Consider the following 20,317-nt stretch of genomic DNA (forward strand, 5'->3'; position numbering starts at 1 on the left):
CAGTAAGATCAGAAATCAGTAACATAGTGAAAAAAGAAATGCTTGGGAATATGGGGAAACCATGCTTAATATTAATTGTCAGAAGCGGGGTTGGATGTAAACACAAATTGGGAAATATTGCATCGCTGTGGGTAAAGAGCTGGAGGACTGGTTGGAAGGCTGCTTCAAATAATGGGCTCGGTGAGTTGATGATCTTAAGGCCACTCAGTCTGATTCAAGTTATGTAAAATTAAATGTGCTTAAAAAGAAAGTTTGCAGATCTTTTTAAAGTTAGCACTGTGAAACAGATAGAAAGTTAGTAAATACAACTTTACAATGGATTGGACTTTATCCTGTTTTCTATATCTGCTGAAAGGGAGAAACAGCTGTCACATTTAGCCTTCTGCAGAGCTAAGAAATTTAGAGAACTGCCCAAGCATATAAAATAATTCACTTCTCAATGTTAGGATAATAAACAGAAGCAGAAACCGCTGTGTTTATGAAGTAAATTGCTGTATAAAATATGAATTTTATGGATTAGTTTTGGATCTATTCAGAAGTTAGTTTCTCAAACAGATGGTAGTGCATTTACACCCCACTTAAATGTATCAGGTGCACCTTCCCTCTTCCAGAAAACACACATTTCTGCATGTACTACTTACAAAACTATAAATTATTCAACAAATTTGTAAGTTGCATTTTCATTCTTTTACATAGCCTTTTGTGGCTACAGGTGCTTGATTACCTATTGCTGATCATGGATATTTTGAAAAGTACATATAGAAGTCCACCTTACATTGTAATGTCCGAGACACTTGCTGCCATTCAGTGTGGGTCAGTGTCAATAAACGTTTCAAAATACACAGAACATAACATACGTTACCTGATAGAAAACCTCCATCACTTTAAGCCAAATATCTGTGATCAATGCTGGGAGTTCATTACAGACTCACTTACCCACTATTTTCCATGGGATTTTGCTGTACTCAAAATGCCATTTTCTATTCCAGGGGATGAAAGGAAACCAATATTTTATCACCTAAATTAAACAGATTAAGAAACATTAATGAGCAGCACTGTGTCTGAATCAGGAAGAGAGCAAGAATTTCAATGTCAAATTCGATACAGAAAGTCAAAAGAAGACAGGAGCAATAAGACTGGACTCGACGAAAAAATAAAGTCACTAAAAATTAAATGTTCTCAATAATTTTTTTTCTTTAATAATTCCAAGCCATTAAAACTGAAGGAATGAAACTTAAACTTAGTTGACAGTGCCATGAGTGTACTTACCGTCCGTTAAACTGCTGGCATTTATGGCAGCAATGAAGATCCTCAATCTCTGGTGGTGTCCAGAGATTCCTTCATCGTGTCAGTAGCTTCCTCGTGGTTTTCACTACTGTCAGTCACACAAATCCTGGGAAGAGTGTCAGGAATATCATCGCACTCAGATGTAGAAGGGTTCTTCATTGCTGTTTCCATTACAATTTTGTTTTACCAGTCAGGGAAGAGCTGAATTACTGAATCTGGAGGACCAGTGGATCACTCTGAGTCTGGCCTCTAACCTTTGACCTGTTGACATGGGTGACCCTACCATCAGCCCTGACTCTAGCCAGCATTCTTCTCCGGGTCACTGAAACATGCAGGCCTCCAAGCTATGACAAAGTTGTGGTCCTCTAGGAGTCTAGAGAGGGCACTTGAGAGTAATTAAAAGAGGCAGAATGATTTTGCAAGAAATTGTGTTCTATAAAAAATAGTAAAAGTCTAGTCTGGTTAATTATTGCCCCGTTATTCTGCTCTCAACGTAAAAGGGGCTTTTGTCAACAGTGCTATTGGCAACAAGAATTCACCAACAGTTAGCTCAACATGCCTGATTTGTGTTATTTCAAAATTGTTCAAATCCAAATCTCACCAAAGCCTGACAACACCCAGTGGCCTGATTCTAGCCTGGCCACAGGTGCTTTCTGCCTGGAATTTGCATGTTACCTTTGTGTCCACGTGGGTTTCCTCCAGGTGCTCCAGTTTCCTCCCACGTCTCAAAGACATGCTAACTGGTAGGTTGATGGGCTGCTGTAACTTACCGCGAGTGTGTTGGTGAGCAATGGAGTCTGGGAGGAATGGATGAGAATGTGAGGGGAATGAAAAACAGGATGAATGTAGATCAGTGTAAATGGGTGGCTAATGGTTGGTATGGACTCAGTTTCTGTACGACTATGACTATTGGACTCCAGCATGGACAAAGGATCTGAATTTCAGAAGTGTGATTGATAGCCAGAGAGGGTACTGATTCAGCACCAAGGAATCACGGTGAAGATTAAAATCCGTAGAGATCAGGAAGACATATTTAACTTTACATTGCATAAGGAAAGTTCGTTATGTTTGATGGGAGCGAAGTCACCGCACTTTCAGGTGTTCCTGAGGGAAGAATAAGACCCAAACACCCTCAGCCACTTTATCAGCTCAGTCCATCCCAAGTGGGCAGTGTCTGTGGGTGACTGGATAATGTTCTCAAATGTGTACGGCTCCTCAGATATTGCTAGTCCAAATATTATTTCAGCTTCTAAATCTGGCCCATTACATTAGCATTTTGTTCAACAGCAATGCATTCAGCATTGACTTAGACAAATGAACAAGTGCCATATAAAGTGTTTTTCATGCTTTTCTAGAACCGACTATTAATGAGGCACAGAAGGAGTCCATTTAGCCCATTGTACTGGTGCCAAACCTTTGTCAGAGGTTTTTAATTAGACGCTCTCTCACTTAGATTCCTCACATCGGTGAAGTGGTGATAATAACTTAGATTATTAGCAAATTACATACATGTCACTTTTCCATGATGTGTTTTTGCAAGGTAAAAGATTAATCCCCAGTGAGATTTATTACTGTTTGTAAGATCAGTGGCTGACACTGATTCGCTCCAGGTGGATTCAAACTTCAAGTAAAATTTGAGTGAGAATAACAGAAACAGCAGAGATTGTTTCTACCTTTTTGAAGTTCAGTGCTTTGTCTTTTGCAACTCTTCACATCCCTTTTGTCCTTCCGACTTCTTATTAGATGCAGGAGAATTTCACATCCTAGCAGAGAGAGTAAAAAAAACGTTGGATACTGAAGGTGGTTAAACTCAGCCTGAATCCAACTTCTGGTCGACACTAATCTCCTTGTAAACAGACATGGTGCCTTTGAGATAATTCGATCACTAAAAGTCCCGTGACCTTATGCATTGTTTTTGGAATTTTTTGGACCAAAGCAGCAGATGGTTGTTTTGTTCCCTTTCAGAATACATTTCCATGGATTTATACTAGTGTGTCAAAGAGCAGTCAGCAGAGTCACAGAATCACGATTCATCAAAGATCATTTCAAAGAAATTTCCTTCAGTATCCAGAGCACCTGAGTGTGAAGTTTACGGAAGAGTGTTGCTAATGTATTGGGAATGCTGGATTTGTATCTTTTTCCCTGATGCAACCTGGAGTCTCTGGCTGCAAACATGGTTCTCTCAATGCACTTGCAAAGGGCTGTTGTCAGTAACCAAGCAGCACTGTTACCCCTCGTTATTAGTCACCATGAAACTCAGGATACAATATTGTGAGGTTAGGTAAATCAGAACGGTGAGGCTCAGTATTAATGAACATAACAGTATTTGCATTGTACAATAGGCAACAGCCAGCACTTTACCTCTGTCTAGCACAGCGGAACCAGGCAATTGACCAGCTCCAAATAATTGGATGAAATTTTCAAACTACAATCTATTTCCTCGTGTTTCAGAAACATGATGAAATGTTTAATGACTCTGTGGACTGCTCCCTCATTACCTCTCTCACATTCGCTCAGTCTCGTTTATCAACTGCTGAAAGATTACACCCTGTCCCTGGGTAGGATGTAAATAAAATTCAAATCACTTCCCAGAAACAGCTAAGCTAATGAATATTGGAGTCACAGAGGCATAATCTGGGGAAAAAACAGATTACACCAAGACCACACCTTCAAATGCCCACCTGCACTAATCCATCAATCATTCCATTTCATTCTTCTGACATTCCCATCAAATCTCCCCAGATTTCTACCACTCAGTTACATACTTGTGGAAGTTTACCAACCAGCATGTCCATTGGATGTAAGAGCAAACCAGAGCAGGTTGAAGAATCCCACATGGTCACAGGGAGAATATGCAGCACAACAGCCCCCCACCCTGCTCTTATGACTATACCTCTTCCCCACACGAAACCACCACGGTGGGCTTCACAGCTGAACAGGTGAGAAGACAGTTGAAACATCTCAACCCAAGCAAGGCTGCAGGACCGGATGGTGTCAGTACCAGGGTGCTCAAAGCCTGTGCCCCTCAGCTATGTGGAGTACTTCGCCATGTATTCAACCTGACCCTGAGGCTCTGGAGGGTTCCTGTGCTGTGGAAGATGTCCTGCCTCGTCCCTGTGCCGAAGACGCCGCGCCCCAGCGGCCTCAATGACTACAGACCGGTGGCATTGACCTCCCACATCAGGAAGACCCTGGAGAGACTTGTTCTGGAGCTGCTCCAGCCTATGGTCAGGCCACACTTAGATCCCCTCCAGTTCGCCTACCAGCCCTGACTAGGAGTTGAGGATGCCATCGTCTATCTGCTGAACCATGTCTACGCCCACCTGGACAAGCCAGCAAGCACTGTGAGGGTCATGTTTTTTGACTTCTCCGGTTCAACACCATCCGCCCTGCTCTGCTGGGGGAGAAGCTGACAGCGATGCAGGTGGATGCTTCCCTGGTGTCATGGATTCATGATTACCTGACTGGCAGACCACAGTACATGTGCTTGCAACACTGTGTGTCCGACAGAGTGATCAGCAGCACTGGGGCTCCACAGGGGACTGTCTTGTCTCCCTTTCTCTTCACCATTTACACCTCGGACTTCAACTACTGCACAGAGTCGTGTCATCTTCAGACGTTTTCGGATGACTCTGCGATAGTTGGATGCATCAGCAAGGGAGATGAGGCTGAGTACAGGGCTACGGTAGGAAACTTTGTCACATGGTTTGAGCAGAATTATGTGCAGCTTAATGTGAAAAAGACTACGGAGCTGGTGATAGACCTGAGGAGAGCTAAGGTACCGGTGACCCCTGTTTCCATCCAGGGGGTCAGTGTGGACATGGTGGAGGACTACAAATACCTGGGGATACGAATTGACAATAAACTGGACTGGCCAAAGAACACTGAGGCTGTCTACAAGAAGGGTCTGAGGAGACTGAGTCCTTTAACATCTGCCAGACGATGCTGAGGATGTTCTACGAGTCTGTGGTGGCCAGTGCTATCATGTTTTCTGTTGTGTGCTGGGGCAGCAGGCTGAGGGTAGCAGACACCAACAGAATCAACAAACTCATTCGTAAGGCCAGTGATGTTGTGGGGATGGAACTGGACTCTCTAACGGTGGTGTCTGAAAAGAGGATGCTGTCTAAGTTGCATGCCATCTTGGACAATGTCTCCCATCCACTACATAATGTACTGGGTGGGCACAGGAGTACATTCAGCCAGAGACTCATTCCACTGAGATGCAACACAGAGCGTCATAGGAAGTCATTCCTGCCTGTGGCCATCAAACTTTACAACTCCTCCCTTGGAGGGTCAGACACCCTGAGCCAATAGGCTGGTCCTGGATTTATTTCATAATTTACTGGCATAATTTACATATTACTATTTAATGGTTTTTTACTACTATTATATAGTACTACTATAATAGTAATTAATACTATTAAATTACTATTTATGGTTTTATTACTATTTATTATTTATGGTGCAACTGTAACTAAAACCAATTTCCCCCAGGATCAATAAAGTATGACTATGACTATGACTATGAATAGGTCAGAATTGAACCCAGCCAAAGGCACTGTGAGGCTGCAGGGCACGTTATATACCAGGCGTCTGTCCTTTGGCTCAGCAACGAAAGCAGAGTGCTATTAACCAAACACGTGCTTTAAAAAACTACTGAAGAAGAGCAGACGAGCTATGTAAGTTAGCTATGTGCATTGAAATCCCAAATGCTTCACTTAGGAGTATGAAAAATGTCAGTCTTCCTCTTCACCTGCCCAGTCATTTTTTTCTACCTTTTCATGCATTAGCAGGTGGTAGCATTATCTCTTTATACCTTTTCATCTCATTCCTTCCCATTTAATCTCCCTCTCTGTCTTGCCTTCACTATTTTTCTGTTTCTCTCTCACTTTCTCTATTTCTGTCCATACCCAACAGATCATTCATATAAAGAACCAGGAGACACTGGAAACCTTAAGCGGAAATGGAAAACATAGGAAGGCTCTTTGACCTGATACATGACCTTTGCTTCTCCTTAGACTGATGCTGCCGGACCTGAGGGTTTCCAGCACATCTTGACCTTGTCGACAGATAGCTAGCCTGCGTCATACGCAGATCCTTTGCTAGTTATCTGAGCATGCCAAGATTCTCCCGTTGGAGTAAAAAAAACCACACATACAGTACTCATTCTCTTAATGAACGTATTGCTGCTAAACAATCAAGTTTTGTTTATAGCTTTCTTTGACACAGATGTAGCAAAAGTTTGTGAGGTGGAAAATCAGTGTTCACACTGCACCATTCAGTGCAATCTCTCTGATTGCTTGGAGTAATACCATGAAATGCCTTACAGTTTTACAATGTCAACTAACATCAATTGTTTTTCAGGGTTAAGGAAATAACCTTCATTTTGCTCGTGAAAGCATGTTATGTTTGTTTTACTGAAATAATGTCAGCCCTAATTTTACTGTTTTTCCAGTGCCAAGATCAATCTTGTAAACAAGACTTATTAGCGTACCTGGAGCAAATCAAGCTCTATTCTCATCAGCTCAAGATCTGCAGCAAAGTCAAAGCTGAGATCCAGAATCTGAGTGGGGAGCTCATTGTTTCTGCAGTAAGTAAATGTCATTATGCAGTAGATATGGGAGGAATTCATAAAATATTTATTTTATCTTATCAGTATACATATTTAAGTATCTGCAATCTAATAAATAAGCAACCATTTTATAAATCTATCTTTAATGACAAATGGAAAAACAATTTTTGGCAGAGTGCCTGCTTATGTCAAGACTACTTTACACTTATTATGAGCAGAAAACCATAAGATAGAGGAGCAGAATTAGTCTATTTGGCCCATTGAGTCTGCTCTGCCATTCCATCATGGCTGATTTATTATCCCTCTCAACCCCATGTTCCTGCTTTCTCCCCGTAACCTTTCACACCCTTACTAATCAAGAACATATCAACCTCTGCTTTAAATATACCAATTGACTTACCTTCTTCATCTGTTTTAAAGGGTCTTCCTTATATTTTGAGGCTGTGCTCTCTGGTCTTAGATACCCCCACTGTAGAAAACATCCTTTTCTATCTAGGTCTTTCATTATTCGATAGGTTTCAATGATATCCCCCTCATTCTTCCAAACTCCTGGCCCGGAACTATCATAAGTTAACCCTATCATTCCTGGGATAATTCTCATGACCCTCCTCTGGACCCTCTCCAATGGCAGCACATCCTTCCAGAGATAAGGGGCCCAAAACTGCTCACAATACTCCAAGTGTGCTCTGACCATAAAGCCTCAGCATTACGTCCTTGCTCTTAGAATCTTGAAATATGTGCTGACATTGCATTTGCCTTCCTTACAACCAACTCAACCTGCAAGTTAACCTTTAGGGAATCCTACATGAGGACTCCCAAGTCTAATTTCTGGATTTGCTCCCATTTATAAAATAGTCTATGCTTTTTTTTCCCCTTCTACCAAAGTATATCTGGTTGCACTCTCCCCGACTGCTCCTCTCTTGAACTTATTCAAAGTCCCGCTGGAGGATCTCGGCCCGAAACGTCGACTGTATTCTTTTCCACAGATGCTGCCTGGTCTGCTGAGTTCCTCCAGCACTTCTATGTGTGTTGCTCCTAACTTTTAGCATTGAGTCGTTTCAGGTATTTTGACAATTCAGTTTGGGAATTTAGTTGCTTTATAATAGAAATGAATGTGATGACTTTGGCTTTGATGTAAATTAGGTGTGAAGAGTTAGAATCCACCGCATGACTTCCAGTTGTAGTTCCATTGAAGTTGTCATAAATAAAAAGTAGTAAAAATGTAAAATAAATCCTGTTTACTACTTTCTTGGCATTATTGCACAAATCAAGATCTATCCATTGAACTTACCTGTAAATTTTAACTTACCTGTAAAATAGATCGACTTTTCTGAAGCAATGAGGAGAATACAAGGTGCAGTTCAACCGAATGCCAGAGCACAGCTTTAGAGATAGTAATAGATAATCCTGTTTGACCTTTAACTCACGAGTTGACATCCATCCCAAAAGGACTCGAGGGACCTACTAGACACTTGGTGTAAAAACTTGTGTAGATTAGAGATATCATTGAACGAAATCCATTAGGAATAAATGGCTGTCTTAATGTACGCACAAGAAAAATGGCTGTCTTAATGTATGCACAAGATGCTGGACTCTGCTGCAAGAGCTAGAAAGTGAGCCAAGCAGCATCCGTGGAAAGAAATGGACAGCAGATGCTTTGGGTCAAGACCCACATAATGCACCTCAATCCAAAACGCTGACCGTCCATTTCTCTCCACGGATTCTCCCTAATGTGTGGAATTCCTCCAGCATGTTGTATGAACTTAGGAGTATTAGGCCACGGGCTGAGATAACAGTCACCAAGATGTGAGGGAAAAAACTGAGGGCTCATCCAAGAACAAATCTTTGATAAGAACCTGTTTAAAGCCACACCTCATGAGGTATTCCAGATTCACAAGAAGAATTCAAGATTTAGATTAATTGGCCAAAGAACCGCAAGTAAGGTGTGATGGTGAGGGATGAATCCACTATAGTAGTGAGCCAGTCATAAAGTTATGCAAACCAAAGCATGTTAGGCAGTGTTTGGAAAACAGAGCGCAAGTGAAGGAGGACTGAGCTGTTGACAGAGTGCTGCTTCTCTGCAAAGAGTGGAGAAAACTTTGAAGAAGAGGTCCTAATATTGTTGTTACAACATTTAACCTGGAAGCTTGCTTACTGTAGTCTGTAAATCTCTCCCTCAAGACTTAGAGGTGGGTTCTGCACGTGGGTCATTGCAATGAAAGGCAGAGGGGGGATAGACTGAGCACTCTTCAGACCTGCAGCGGCTTATGGGTGATCTACAGCAGCTGCCAGGAGAAAGCATGACTTTCCTAGGTGATTTGAATTCAGCAGCCACCAATGAAAGAGTCTGGAAAAAGACATTTCTCTTGGACATTAGAACACTAACATGTTGACTCATTCCAAGTTAATCTGTGCAATTCCCTTACATACAGGTTCTAGGCACCATCTTCATTGAATAGCAAAGGGTAAAATTATTGTTTCATTTCTAACCAGTTGTGTACAGAGATGTTAAAATCAGAGGAGCAGTGCTATTAAGCTTGAAGATTTCCAACTTACCAACATGCATATTGAATTCTCTAATTTCTTGAAATTTCCCACACCTCCACCCGACTTCTCTCCTTTTCCATTCCCTATTCTGGTTCCCCTCTTATCTCTGCTTTTCTCCTCATTTGCCTATCACCCCCCCTCCCTCCGGTTACCCTCCTCCTTCCCTTTCTCCCATGATCCATTCTCCTCTCCTTCTTCTGCCCTACACCTCTTCCAACTATCACCTTCATCCTCTCTCCCCCACCCATCCACCTTCCCCCTCACGTGGCTTTACCTATCACCTGCCAGTTTGTACTCTTTCTTCTTGCCCTCACCCCCGCATCTTCCTATTCTGGCTGTTTCTCCCTTCCTTTCCAGTCCTGATGAAGGGTCCCAGCCTGAAACATCGACTGTTTATACTTCTCTATTGGTGCTTGACGACCTGATGGTTCCTTCCAGCATTTTGTGTTTGCTGCTTGTAGTAGTTCAAGCTGATAACCATCTGTCTCTAGACCAAATAAAATCGCAGAGCATCCCAGGGGTAAAGGAAATACAAGGCTGCTTTCTGAAGCTAGTCTCAGCCTGGTAACTGTACAATGAAGCCCTCTACAGCCAGTGTCTCAGCCATATCATTCAGAACCTTTTGCCTGACGTTTTACCACCTTTTTCAATGTTTTCCACCGTTTACCTCCTCTGTTCTATTTATTTTTTGATTGTTTATATTTGTGAACCATGGTTCGCTCCCAATTCAAATGATATCAAATTCACCTCACTTAATCATTTATACCTAAGTCAAGTTGACTTCTCCCAAAAAACATCCATGCCATGTATGTTTCGAGTTATCCTGGATGGCCCCCAGAAGAGTTTGGGGGCACAAGACATTACCTGTATAGGACGAAGGTGAAGACAGACACCCTCACCTTTTCTGCAAAATACTCAGAGCAGCCATTGAGCATAGAACATAGAACACTACGGCACAGTACAGACTCTTCAGTCCAATATGTTGTGCCAACCTTTTAGATCATGAAGACACGCAGTCCTCTTTTATTGTCATTTAGTAATGCATGCATTAAGAAATGATACATTATTTCCTCTGGTGTGATATCACAAAACACAGGACAGACCAAGACTGAAAAAACTGACAAAACCACATAATTATAATATATAGTTACAACAGTGCAACAATACCATAACTTGATGAAGAAGTCCATGAGCACAGTAAAGTTCAAAGTTTCTCAAATGTCCCACATCTCACGCAGACGGGAGAAGGAAGAAAAACTCTCCCTGCCACGCCGACCACAATCTGACTCTGAGTCATCCGAAAACTTCGAGCTCTGATCAGCTCTCCGTCACCGGGTACTGCGCGCCATCTCTGTCCAAATGATTCGACCTCCTTCTCAGTCACCAAAAGCAGGCGAGGCCGGGGATTTTGAGGCCTACCCTCCAAAAGATTCCCGACCACACAGTAACAACAGCAGTAAATGGGCGTTTCAGAAATTTCTCCAGATATTCCTCTGTGTTACTTTACCTTACAGTTACCTTAGATCAATCTAACCCTTCCCACCTACATAGTCTTCCATTTTTCTATCATCTATATCTAAGAGTTACTTAAATGCCCCTAATGTAACTGCCTCTACCACCACCCATGGCAAGTTTCTCCATGCACCCACCACCCTGTGTAAAAAGATGTACTTCCAACATCCCCCCCCCCCAAACTTTCCTCCAGTCACCTTAAAATTATGCCCCCTTATATTAGCTGTATATGCCCTGGGAAAAGGTCTCTGGCATAGGTCCACTCAATCTATGCCTCTTATCATCTTGTACACCTTTATCAAATTGCTTCTCATCCTCTTTCGCTCCAGAGAGAAAAGCCCTACCTCACTCAATCAGAATCTGAACCAGGTTTAATGTAATTGGTATATTTTGTGAAATTTGTTGTTTGGTGACTGCAGGGCAATGCAATACAAAATAATTTTAAAAAGCTATAAATTATGATAAGAATATATACTGTATATATAAACATTATATTATATGAATGATGCAAAAAGACAGCACAAAAAAAGTGAGGTGGTTTTCATGGGTTCATTGTCCATTCAGAAATCTGATGGTGGAGAGGAAATATGTGTGTCTTCAGGCTCTTGTACCTCCTCCTTGACAGTACCAGTTAGAAGAGGGCATGTCCTGGGCGATGGCGGGGGGGGGGGGGTCCTTAATGATGGATGCCACCTTTTTGAAGCATGGCCTTTCAAAGGTGCCCTCAATGCTAGAGGGCCCATTGCAACTTTCTGCAGCTTTTTCCAACCCTGTGCAGTGGCCCCTCCATACCAGATGGTGATGCAACCAGTTAGAATGCTTTCCACGGTACATCTGTAGACATTTATGACATTCTTTGATGACATATCAAATCACCTCACACTCCGAATGAAATATAGCTGTTGTCATGTCTTCTTCATAATTGCATCAACATGTTGGGCTCAGGATAGATCTTCAGAGATAGATCTTCAGAGATAGATCTTCAGAGATAGATCTTCAGAGATGTTGACACCCAGGAACGTGAAACTGCCCACCCTTTCCACTGCTGATCCCTTGAGGAGGACACTGGTGTGTCCACATTGAAGGATTAACCTATCTTCATAAGAGATGCTATCTAATCCAGTATATTTCCCCTGAACCCTCTCTAAACCATTCACATCCTACCTATAATGAGGTGACCAGAAGTGAACACAATACTCCAAGTGTGTTCTAATTCGAGTTTTATAGAGCACAGCATTCCCTCACGGCTCTTGAACTCTTTGAAAGCCTTTGTTGGAAAAAGACATTCAAAGTTTGCTTTCTTGCTCTTGCCTTGTGGCAGCATCTTTGGTCTCAGCAGGCAGATGCCATCCAGCACCGTACAGGCACATTATAAAGCATGATAAAAATGGGGAACCCACTTTTGCAGTATTTTAGCCTGGATTTTCACCATCTTCCTTGTCTATTGCACCTCATCCCACAAGACACCAGCACATACAGACCTCAGTGCTCATCTGACCCAACCAATCAAAGTACTGTATTCCATCAATCCCATTTTACATAACCAAGTCTTTGTAACAGCTCCAAAAGGATTCAAAATTTGACCAACATGAACATGCAGATTTCTTTTCACTTGTACGAGATGTGTACAAGATGACAAGAGGCGTAGAGTGGATAGCCAGATACTTTTTCCCAGGGCAGAAGTGGCTAATACGGAAGGTGGGAAAGTGGGACCTGTACAGGAGACTGGAAAGGGACTAATATCCTAGTGGGAAGGTAGTGCTGAATGGGGGGATGGGTAAACTAGAGTTCAGGGGGTTAGGAATCAGAGTGCCAGACAGAGAGTGGAGAGGTTGTGGAGATGGATGTTGTTAAGACATCAGACAAAGTCAGGAATCAAAAAGTTGAACATGACGAGCTAGTGGCCTGAGCTGCAAATGTTTCAATGCAAGAAGTATTGTGCGGAAGGCGGACGAGCTCAGAGTGTGGATTAACACCTGGAATTGTGGATATTGTAGCCATTAGTGAGACTTGGTTGCAGGAGGGGCAGGATTGACAGCTCGGTATTCCGGGATCTGCTGTTTTAGGCATGACAGGGTAGGAAGGATTAAAGGAGGAGGGGTGATGATACTAGTCAGGAAAAATGTCGCCGTAGTGCTCAGTCAGGACAGACTGGAGAACTCGACTAGTGAGGTGCTATGGGTGGAACTGATGAGGAGGGAGGAGAAGATGGTGGCACGACGCAGCGCGCGAGGCTGCTCCGAAATGATATCGTATTTGTTAAGTAGGGGCCGTGCACAATCCTGATTTGATGGAGACAAACTCGAGAAGCAAGGAGGAACATCTGGAGAAACTTCTGAAATGCCTGCTTTGCTGCCGCTGTTACTGCGCAATGGAGAATCCCCAGAGGGGAAGGCCCCAGATCCTCGGCTTTGCCTATTGCCTGTTGCCGGGGCTGGGGTCGAAGCGCTCAGCAGAGATGGCGCTCGGTGCTCGGTGTTGTAGGGCTGGTCAGAGGCTCGAAGTTTTCGGACAGACTCAGAGTCGGCTGTGGTCGGGTGCTTCCAGGATGTTGCATCGGCAAGTTTGCGGCGCTGGAGGTTCATGGCAGGAGAAGAGTTTCTCCCTTCTACTGTCTGCGTGAGATGATGGGGCTTTTGAGAGACTTTGAGACTTTTTTTTGCCGTACCCATGGTCTGTTCTTTATCAAATTATTGTATTGCTTGCACTGTTATAACTATATGTTATAATTATGTGGTTTTTGTCAGTTTTTTAGTCTTGATTTGCCTTGTGTTTCTGTGATATCATTCTGGAGGAACATTGTATCATTTCTTAGTGCATGCATTACTAAATGACAATAAAAGAGGACTGCGTGTCCTCATAATCTAAAAAATTTTTAAAAGTCTAATTACACAGCTATGACCACATTAATGGGGGTTATAATACAGACCACCTGACAGTCCACAGAATTTAGAGAAACAAATTTTTAGAGCGAGCACAGACTGTTGCAAGAAACATAAGGTTGTTATAGTAGGTGATTTTAATTTTCTACATATTGACTGGGACTCCCACACTGTAAAAGGTCTAGATGGGATAGAGTTTGTCAAATGTGTTCAGGAAAGTTTCCTTTATCAGTACATAGAAGTCCCAATGAGAGAGTGTGTGATACTGGATCTGCTATCAGGGAATGAGACAGGGCAGGTGACAATAGGCCGGTGAGCCTGACATCAGAGGTGGGAGTGTTATCGGAAGGTATTCCAAGCGATCAGATATACAAATATTTAGATAGACATGGACTGATTAGGGATAGTCAGAATGGCTTCATGCCTGGTAGGCCATGTCTAACCAATCTTATAGAGCTTTTCGAGGATGTTACCAGTAAGGTTGATGAAAGAAAGGTAGTGGATGTTGTCTAAGTGGACTTTAGCAAGGCATTTGATAAGGTCCCACATGAGAGGTTGGTCAAGAAAGTTCAGTTGTTCGGCATTCACAATGAGTTAGTAAATTGGATTGGACATTGGTTTTGTGGGAGAAGACAGAGAGTGGTAGTAGATGGCTGACTCCCTGACCGGAGGCCCGTGACTTGTGTGCTGCAGGGTTCAGTGCTGGGTCCATTGTTGTTTGTTAGCTATATCAATGATCTGAATAATAATAATAAATATAATAATTGTGGATGACATCAAGATTGGGGGTGTAATGGATGGTGAAGAAGATTCTCATAGTTTGCAACAGGATCTCAACCAGCTGGAAAAATGAGCAGAAAAACGGCAGGTGGAACTTAATGTAGACAAGTTTCACCTAGACATGCTCAATGGTTGGGAGGGCTTTACCCGTGATGGCCTGGGTGATATCCATTATTATTTGTCAGATTTTCTGTTCACAGGCATTGGTGTTTGGCTGTGATGCAGCCAGTCAATATACTCTCCACTACACATCAATGGAAGTTTGTCAAAGCTCTAGATATCATGTCGAATCTTGGCAGACTCCAAAGGAAGCAGAGGCACTGCCGTGCTTTCTTTGTAATTACGCTTATGTACTGGGCCCAAGACAGGTCTCTGAAGTAGTAACACTGAGGAGTTCAAAGTTGCTGACCCTCTCCACCTCTGATCCCTTGAACAGGACTGACTCATAGACCTCCAGTTTCCTCCTCATGAAATCAATAATCAGCTCCTTGGTCTTGCTGACATTGAGTAAAAGGTCATTGTTGTGACACCACTCAGCCTGATTTTCAATCTCCCTCTTATATTCTGAGAAAATGGTCCCAGTCTTTCCAGTCTCTCCTTATAACTCAAGTCCTCCAGTCCAGGAATCATTCTGGTATTTTTTTTTCTCTGCACCCTCTCCTGATTAATCATGTCATTCCTATGTTGTGGTGACTGGAACCGTGCACAGTAACAGCTGTGACCTAACCAGTGATTTCTACAATGTAATATGACATCACAACTCCTCTGCCCAATATTTTAGCTGATGAAGATTAGCATTTCAATTGCCGCCTTCACCACTCTGTCTACCTGTGTTACCACTTACAGATAAGTATGTACTTGTATGCCAAGATGTCTCTGCATCACTTCCCAGGGCCCTACCATTCTTTGCTCAATTTAACTTCCAAAAGTACATCGCTTTGCACTTAACTGTCTTAAATTTCATCAGACGTTCCCTTTCCCAATTTCTTAGTCGATATTCTTCACCGTCCACTACACAAACAATTTTAGTGTCATCATACATTCCCTTCTCAGTCATTGACATGACAAATAGTAAAAGGCCTGGCATCAATCCCTACAGTACACCACTGGTTACAGGTCTCCATTCTTAAAAATAACCCTCTACTCCTATCCCCTGTCTCCTACCATTAAACCAATGTATCTTGATCGGAGTCTCTTCCCCACAAATGATCAAAGTTTCTACTTTTAGATAAGTCATGCATTGCTAAACCTGGCATTTTATGTCAGTGGGTGCAGCAGCACATGGACACAAGAGAGGCTGCAGTTGCTGTAAGTACAGAGCAGCACACACAAAATGCTGGAGGAACTCAGCAGGTCAGGCAGCATCTGTGGAAATGAATAAGCAGTCGACGTTTCAGACCGAGACCCCTCTTCAGGACTGTCATTGGGATTGGTGAAAGGTCTCAGCCTGAAACACTGATTGCACTAACACAAAGGCTTTTAGTAGTGTAGCCAAACAGGGAGATCTGGCTCATGATTCAGTGCTTTCATGCTATTTTTCATGAATCGCTAAACAAAATCAGTACCTCTGCACAATCATATCCAGTATTGTAAGAGTTCTGTACACCAAACTCAGAGACAATTAATGCTAGTACCACAGTTTTGCAATATAAATATGTCATGGTCCGGATCGGGGTCCCTTTAAATTTACCTTGTTTATGTTATGATCCGGACCGTTGATTCCCTGTTTTCCCGTGTCCCTTGACTTTGGTGATTAGAGGCAATTAACGCTCAGCTGAACCGGTAGTTTATAGTCTCCGGTTTTCAGCCGTTCGGCGCGGGAGCGTCTGCAAAGTCACGGCGTGCCAATGTCATCTGGCCGGAGCAAGCCTAGTCTCTGCCGAAGCGGCTGCCGGTAATCCGCCTCTCCTCACCGGAGCAACCCAGTCCAGTTACCTCACCGAAGCGAGCCCGCAAAGTTTCCTCATCAAAGTGGGTCTGTCAGTTAACCCGCCGGAGGGAATCAAGAACCACTGTCTACTGTCCCCGGGTCGGGTCGACAGCTCGTCACTACCCGGAGGCTCCGAGTCAAGTCCTGGCTCCGGGGGCATTCAAGTTCCGAGTCAAGTCCTGGCTCCAGCGGCATTCAAGCACCAAGTCAAGTCCTGTCCCTGGCAGCATTCAAGCATCAAGTCAAGTCCTGGCCCTGGCAGTCTGTGATTCCTGTCCTACCCCCTTGTCTGAATCCCTTCTCTGCCCCTCTCGCCTCTATCCCTCGTCTGCAACATCCGCCTGCACTTCGGTCTAGTTCCATCACCGGAGCTAGATAGGTACTGTCTGGTGTTCATTCATGTTGGTCTTGTCGTGTCTTGTCCTTGCCTCCGTGGAGTAGGTCAGGCCTTCTTGCCATTGCCCCGCGGGGGGGTCATGTTCTGTCTTGTCTTGTCCTCGCCTCCGTGGGGTAGGTCAGGCCGTCTTGCCGTTGCCTCGCTGAGGTTCATGAGTCCCGGCCCTATGTCCTGTACCCAAGGAGGGGTCCCAGCTCTATGTACTGTGTGTGAGTCCCGGCCCTATGTCCTGTACCCAAGGAGGGGTCCCGACTCTGTGTTCTGTGTATGTGTCCATGGTTCCATGTACCTGCTCTCCTGAGACCGAGGCTCTGTGTTCCCATGTTCCTTCTCTCCCTAACCCATGTCATGTCCTTGCCTGATTCTGGGGTCCAAACCCGAGGCAAGACCCAGGTTCTGGGTCCTTGCCCAGTCTCTAGCTCAGAGTCCATACCCTAACCTCTTTATGTCTCTTCTAGTTCTGGGAGCCAATTCTGAGTCCAAGCCCAGACGCTTGGTCCCAGCCTAGTCGTGGTCCTGAGTCCTTGTCCAGTTCGCTATTTCCTGCTCCTGCCTTGCTCTCCTGGACAATAAACTAAATCGAAGTAACCTCACAAGATGTGTCTTGCATTTGGGTCCACCCTTGCTCCCAATGCCCCGCCATTGTGACAAAATATGCCTTTCGGACGCATTGTGGATTTTAATTACAGACTTTGGCCGTGAGTTTGGAAGGACAATGCTGTCAAGACAGTGCTTTGGAACACACCGTTACCAATAACGCTAGCTGCGTTCTGCTCCAAGGTTGCTTGCTGCATTTCTGATCCAGGCTTTTTCTCAAGTATTTCCCACATCTCATTTACAGAAATGCCTGGAGATCAAAGCATGTGTGACTGAAAGCAAGAACATAAATCCTAGAAATTGACTGGAACCTAGAACCAATCTTAAGGCCTTCATTAGATGTCTAAAAAGCAGCTGTTGTTTGAAAAGTGCTGTGTTAGTGAAGGGAAGGATGAGAAACTAATGTAGGATCAAGTTCCAACAAAATAAGACAGTAAAATACTCATTGGCATCTTTTATGTGGAGTAAAGATTTCACGGGAATAATTTCCACCCAACCATCTAACATGTGACAACGTGCAAATGAGAGGGAGTTAGTAGCTAACGAAGTGTAACAATGCCATTGTCATGTATTAATAAAACAAACAACATCGTGGCAAGGAGTAGAATTGTTTTCAATGAAGATTGTTCATTTGTGTTGTGAATTTGTAAATCTAGCGATGTTCCATTCTGTTTCTGATTGGTACTGGGAGTTTATTTTAAATTGACTATCCTTATAAAATGACAAATTATGGATGTATTGCCATAACAGAAGCCATACATTCAATCATGGAAGCAGGGAGGGAGAGAACATGAACTCCTTAACACTGAAGGTGAAAACTACCTCCACTGTTTCCCATCAATAAGAGTGATATGATATGGAAATCAATTCTCATCACATAGACCATGGTTCCATTAGCAATGCAGTGCTGTGGAAAATGGCAAATTCAAACATAGAACATAGAAAAGTACAGGTCCTTCGGACCATGATATTGTGCTGATCTTTTAACCTGCCCCAAAACCAATCTAACCTTTCCCTCTTTCATTTATCCATGTGCCTATCGAACAGTCTCTTCCATGTCCTTGGGATATCTGCCTCAACCACCACCCCTGGCAGTGTGTTTGCTGCACTTACCGCTCACTGTGTAAAAACCCTAACTCTGACATCTACCCTATATTTTACTCCAATCGCCTTAAAATTATGCACACTCATCTCAGCCATTGCCACCCTGAGAAAAAGCCATTGGCAGTCCAATCTATGCCTCCTATCATCTTATACATTTCTAGCAAGTCTTCTCTGACCCTCCCTCACTCCAAAGAGAAAAGCTCATCCTTTCCTCATAGGATATGTTCTCTAACGCAGGCAGCGTTCTGGTAAATCTCCTCTGCACTCTCTGTAAGGCTTCCACATCCTTCCCATAATGAGGTGAACGGAACTGAACACAATACTCCAAGTCTGGTCTAACCAGAGTTTTATAGAGCTGCAACATTACCTCACAGCTCTTGATTTCAATCCCACCACAAAGGAAGGCATTATAATCAACTTGCTTTGCAACTTTGGGGGATTTATGGATATGGACCCCAAGATCCCTCTGTACCTCGACACTGCCAAGAATCCTGTGTTTAACCCTGTATCACAAACAAGAGAAAATCTGTAGGTGCTGGAAATCCGAGTAACACACAAAATGCTGGAGAAACCTTGTATTCTGCCTTCATATTTGACCTTCTAAATGGATCACCTCACACTTTTCGGGCATAAACATAACAATCTCAACCATGTTGAATTACCCGTGTAGAAGTCTCAGAATAAATTGTTTTCTACATCTTGGTAACTCAGCAGGAATGTGTTGAATTCATTCCTACAAGAGGACACACCACAGGAGAACTGAGGAGGTGTGTTTTGTTGTAGGGCTGAATTTATCTGGTGACTTTAAGGAATGCAAGCCTTCTCAATGTGCCATAGGACTGTCAGAAATGCAGCACCCACCCTATACTCAGCAAGATCTCTCAAAGTATCTTAGAAATGAATAGGTGACCTGTTTTAGTGATACCAAAGAAGGGTAAGTATTGGTTACGATAGAGGGTAGCGTAGTGGTTAGTGAGACGGAATTTCCAGCTCGGGGCGTTGCAGAGTTCAGAGTTCAATTCTGGCACCGGTCTGTAAGGAGTTTCAGTACGACCTCCCCGTGGGATGGGTGGGTTTTCACCAGTTTCCTCCCACAGTCCAAAGGCGTACCTGCTGGGTTGATTGGTTGTTGTAAACTATCCCATGACTAGGTTGGGTTAATCGGGTTTGTCGCGGGTTGCTGGAGCGCCACAGCCCCAGTGAGCAGAAGGGCCTGCTCCGCACTGTGTCACCTAATGATCAGTAATAACCTTACTGTCTTCACTGAAACTGAGTAAGAACACGAGAACTTCAAGAAGTAGCAGACCATTTGTGTCTTTGAGCCCGTCTCACTGTTCAGAAAGATTATGACCGGCCTTTTGCATTCACTCAGTCAGTCTGATCAGTCACCATATGTCCAGTCTAGTGTTCTCAGTCCTGAACAAGTTCAACCATTGAGCATCCACAGCTGACTGGGACAGAAAATTCCTGAGAGCACCATTTGTTTCAATGAGGTCACCACCTACTCTTTTAACCTCCAGCAATGCAGTTCCTGATGGCCCAGTCTTTCAGACGACAATGCCCTCACACCAGAAATCAGTTGGTGAGCCTTTGCTACATTCCCCTTATTTTCTCTCCTGAGCCTCCCCCATCCCATCTCAATCTGACTAATCTGATTTCCGACTCACATGCATTAAAAACCCTCCCTCAAATAACACCGTTGCAGCGGC

General features: G+C 43.5%; 1 protein-coding gene across 3 annotated transcripts in view; it reads left to right on the forward strand.

Moving 5' to 3' along the window:
- LOC134358902 (catenin alpha-3-like) overlaps nucleotides 1-20,317 on the forward strand; it is an 812,224-nt gene that overhangs the window by 780,382 nt on the left and 11,525 nt on the right. For all 3 annotated transcript variants that reach the window (XM_063071542.1, XM_063071543.1, XM_063071544.1), the window contains one exon: nucleotides 6,743-6,877. In XM_063071542.1, coding sequence (XP_062927612.1) covers nucleotides 6,743-6,877 — 135 coding nt within the window. The remainder of the gene's footprint in view (nucleotides 1-6,742; nucleotides 6,878-20,317) is intronic.

The sequence above is a fragment of the Mobula hypostoma genome, chromosome 19 (assembly GCF_963921235.1).
Source record: "Mobula hypostoma chromosome 19, sMobHyp1.1, whole genome shotgun sequence".
Classification (NCBI taxonomy): Eukaryota; Metazoa; Chordata; class Chondrichthyes; order Myliobatiformes; family Myliobatidae; genus Mobula; species Mobula hypostoma.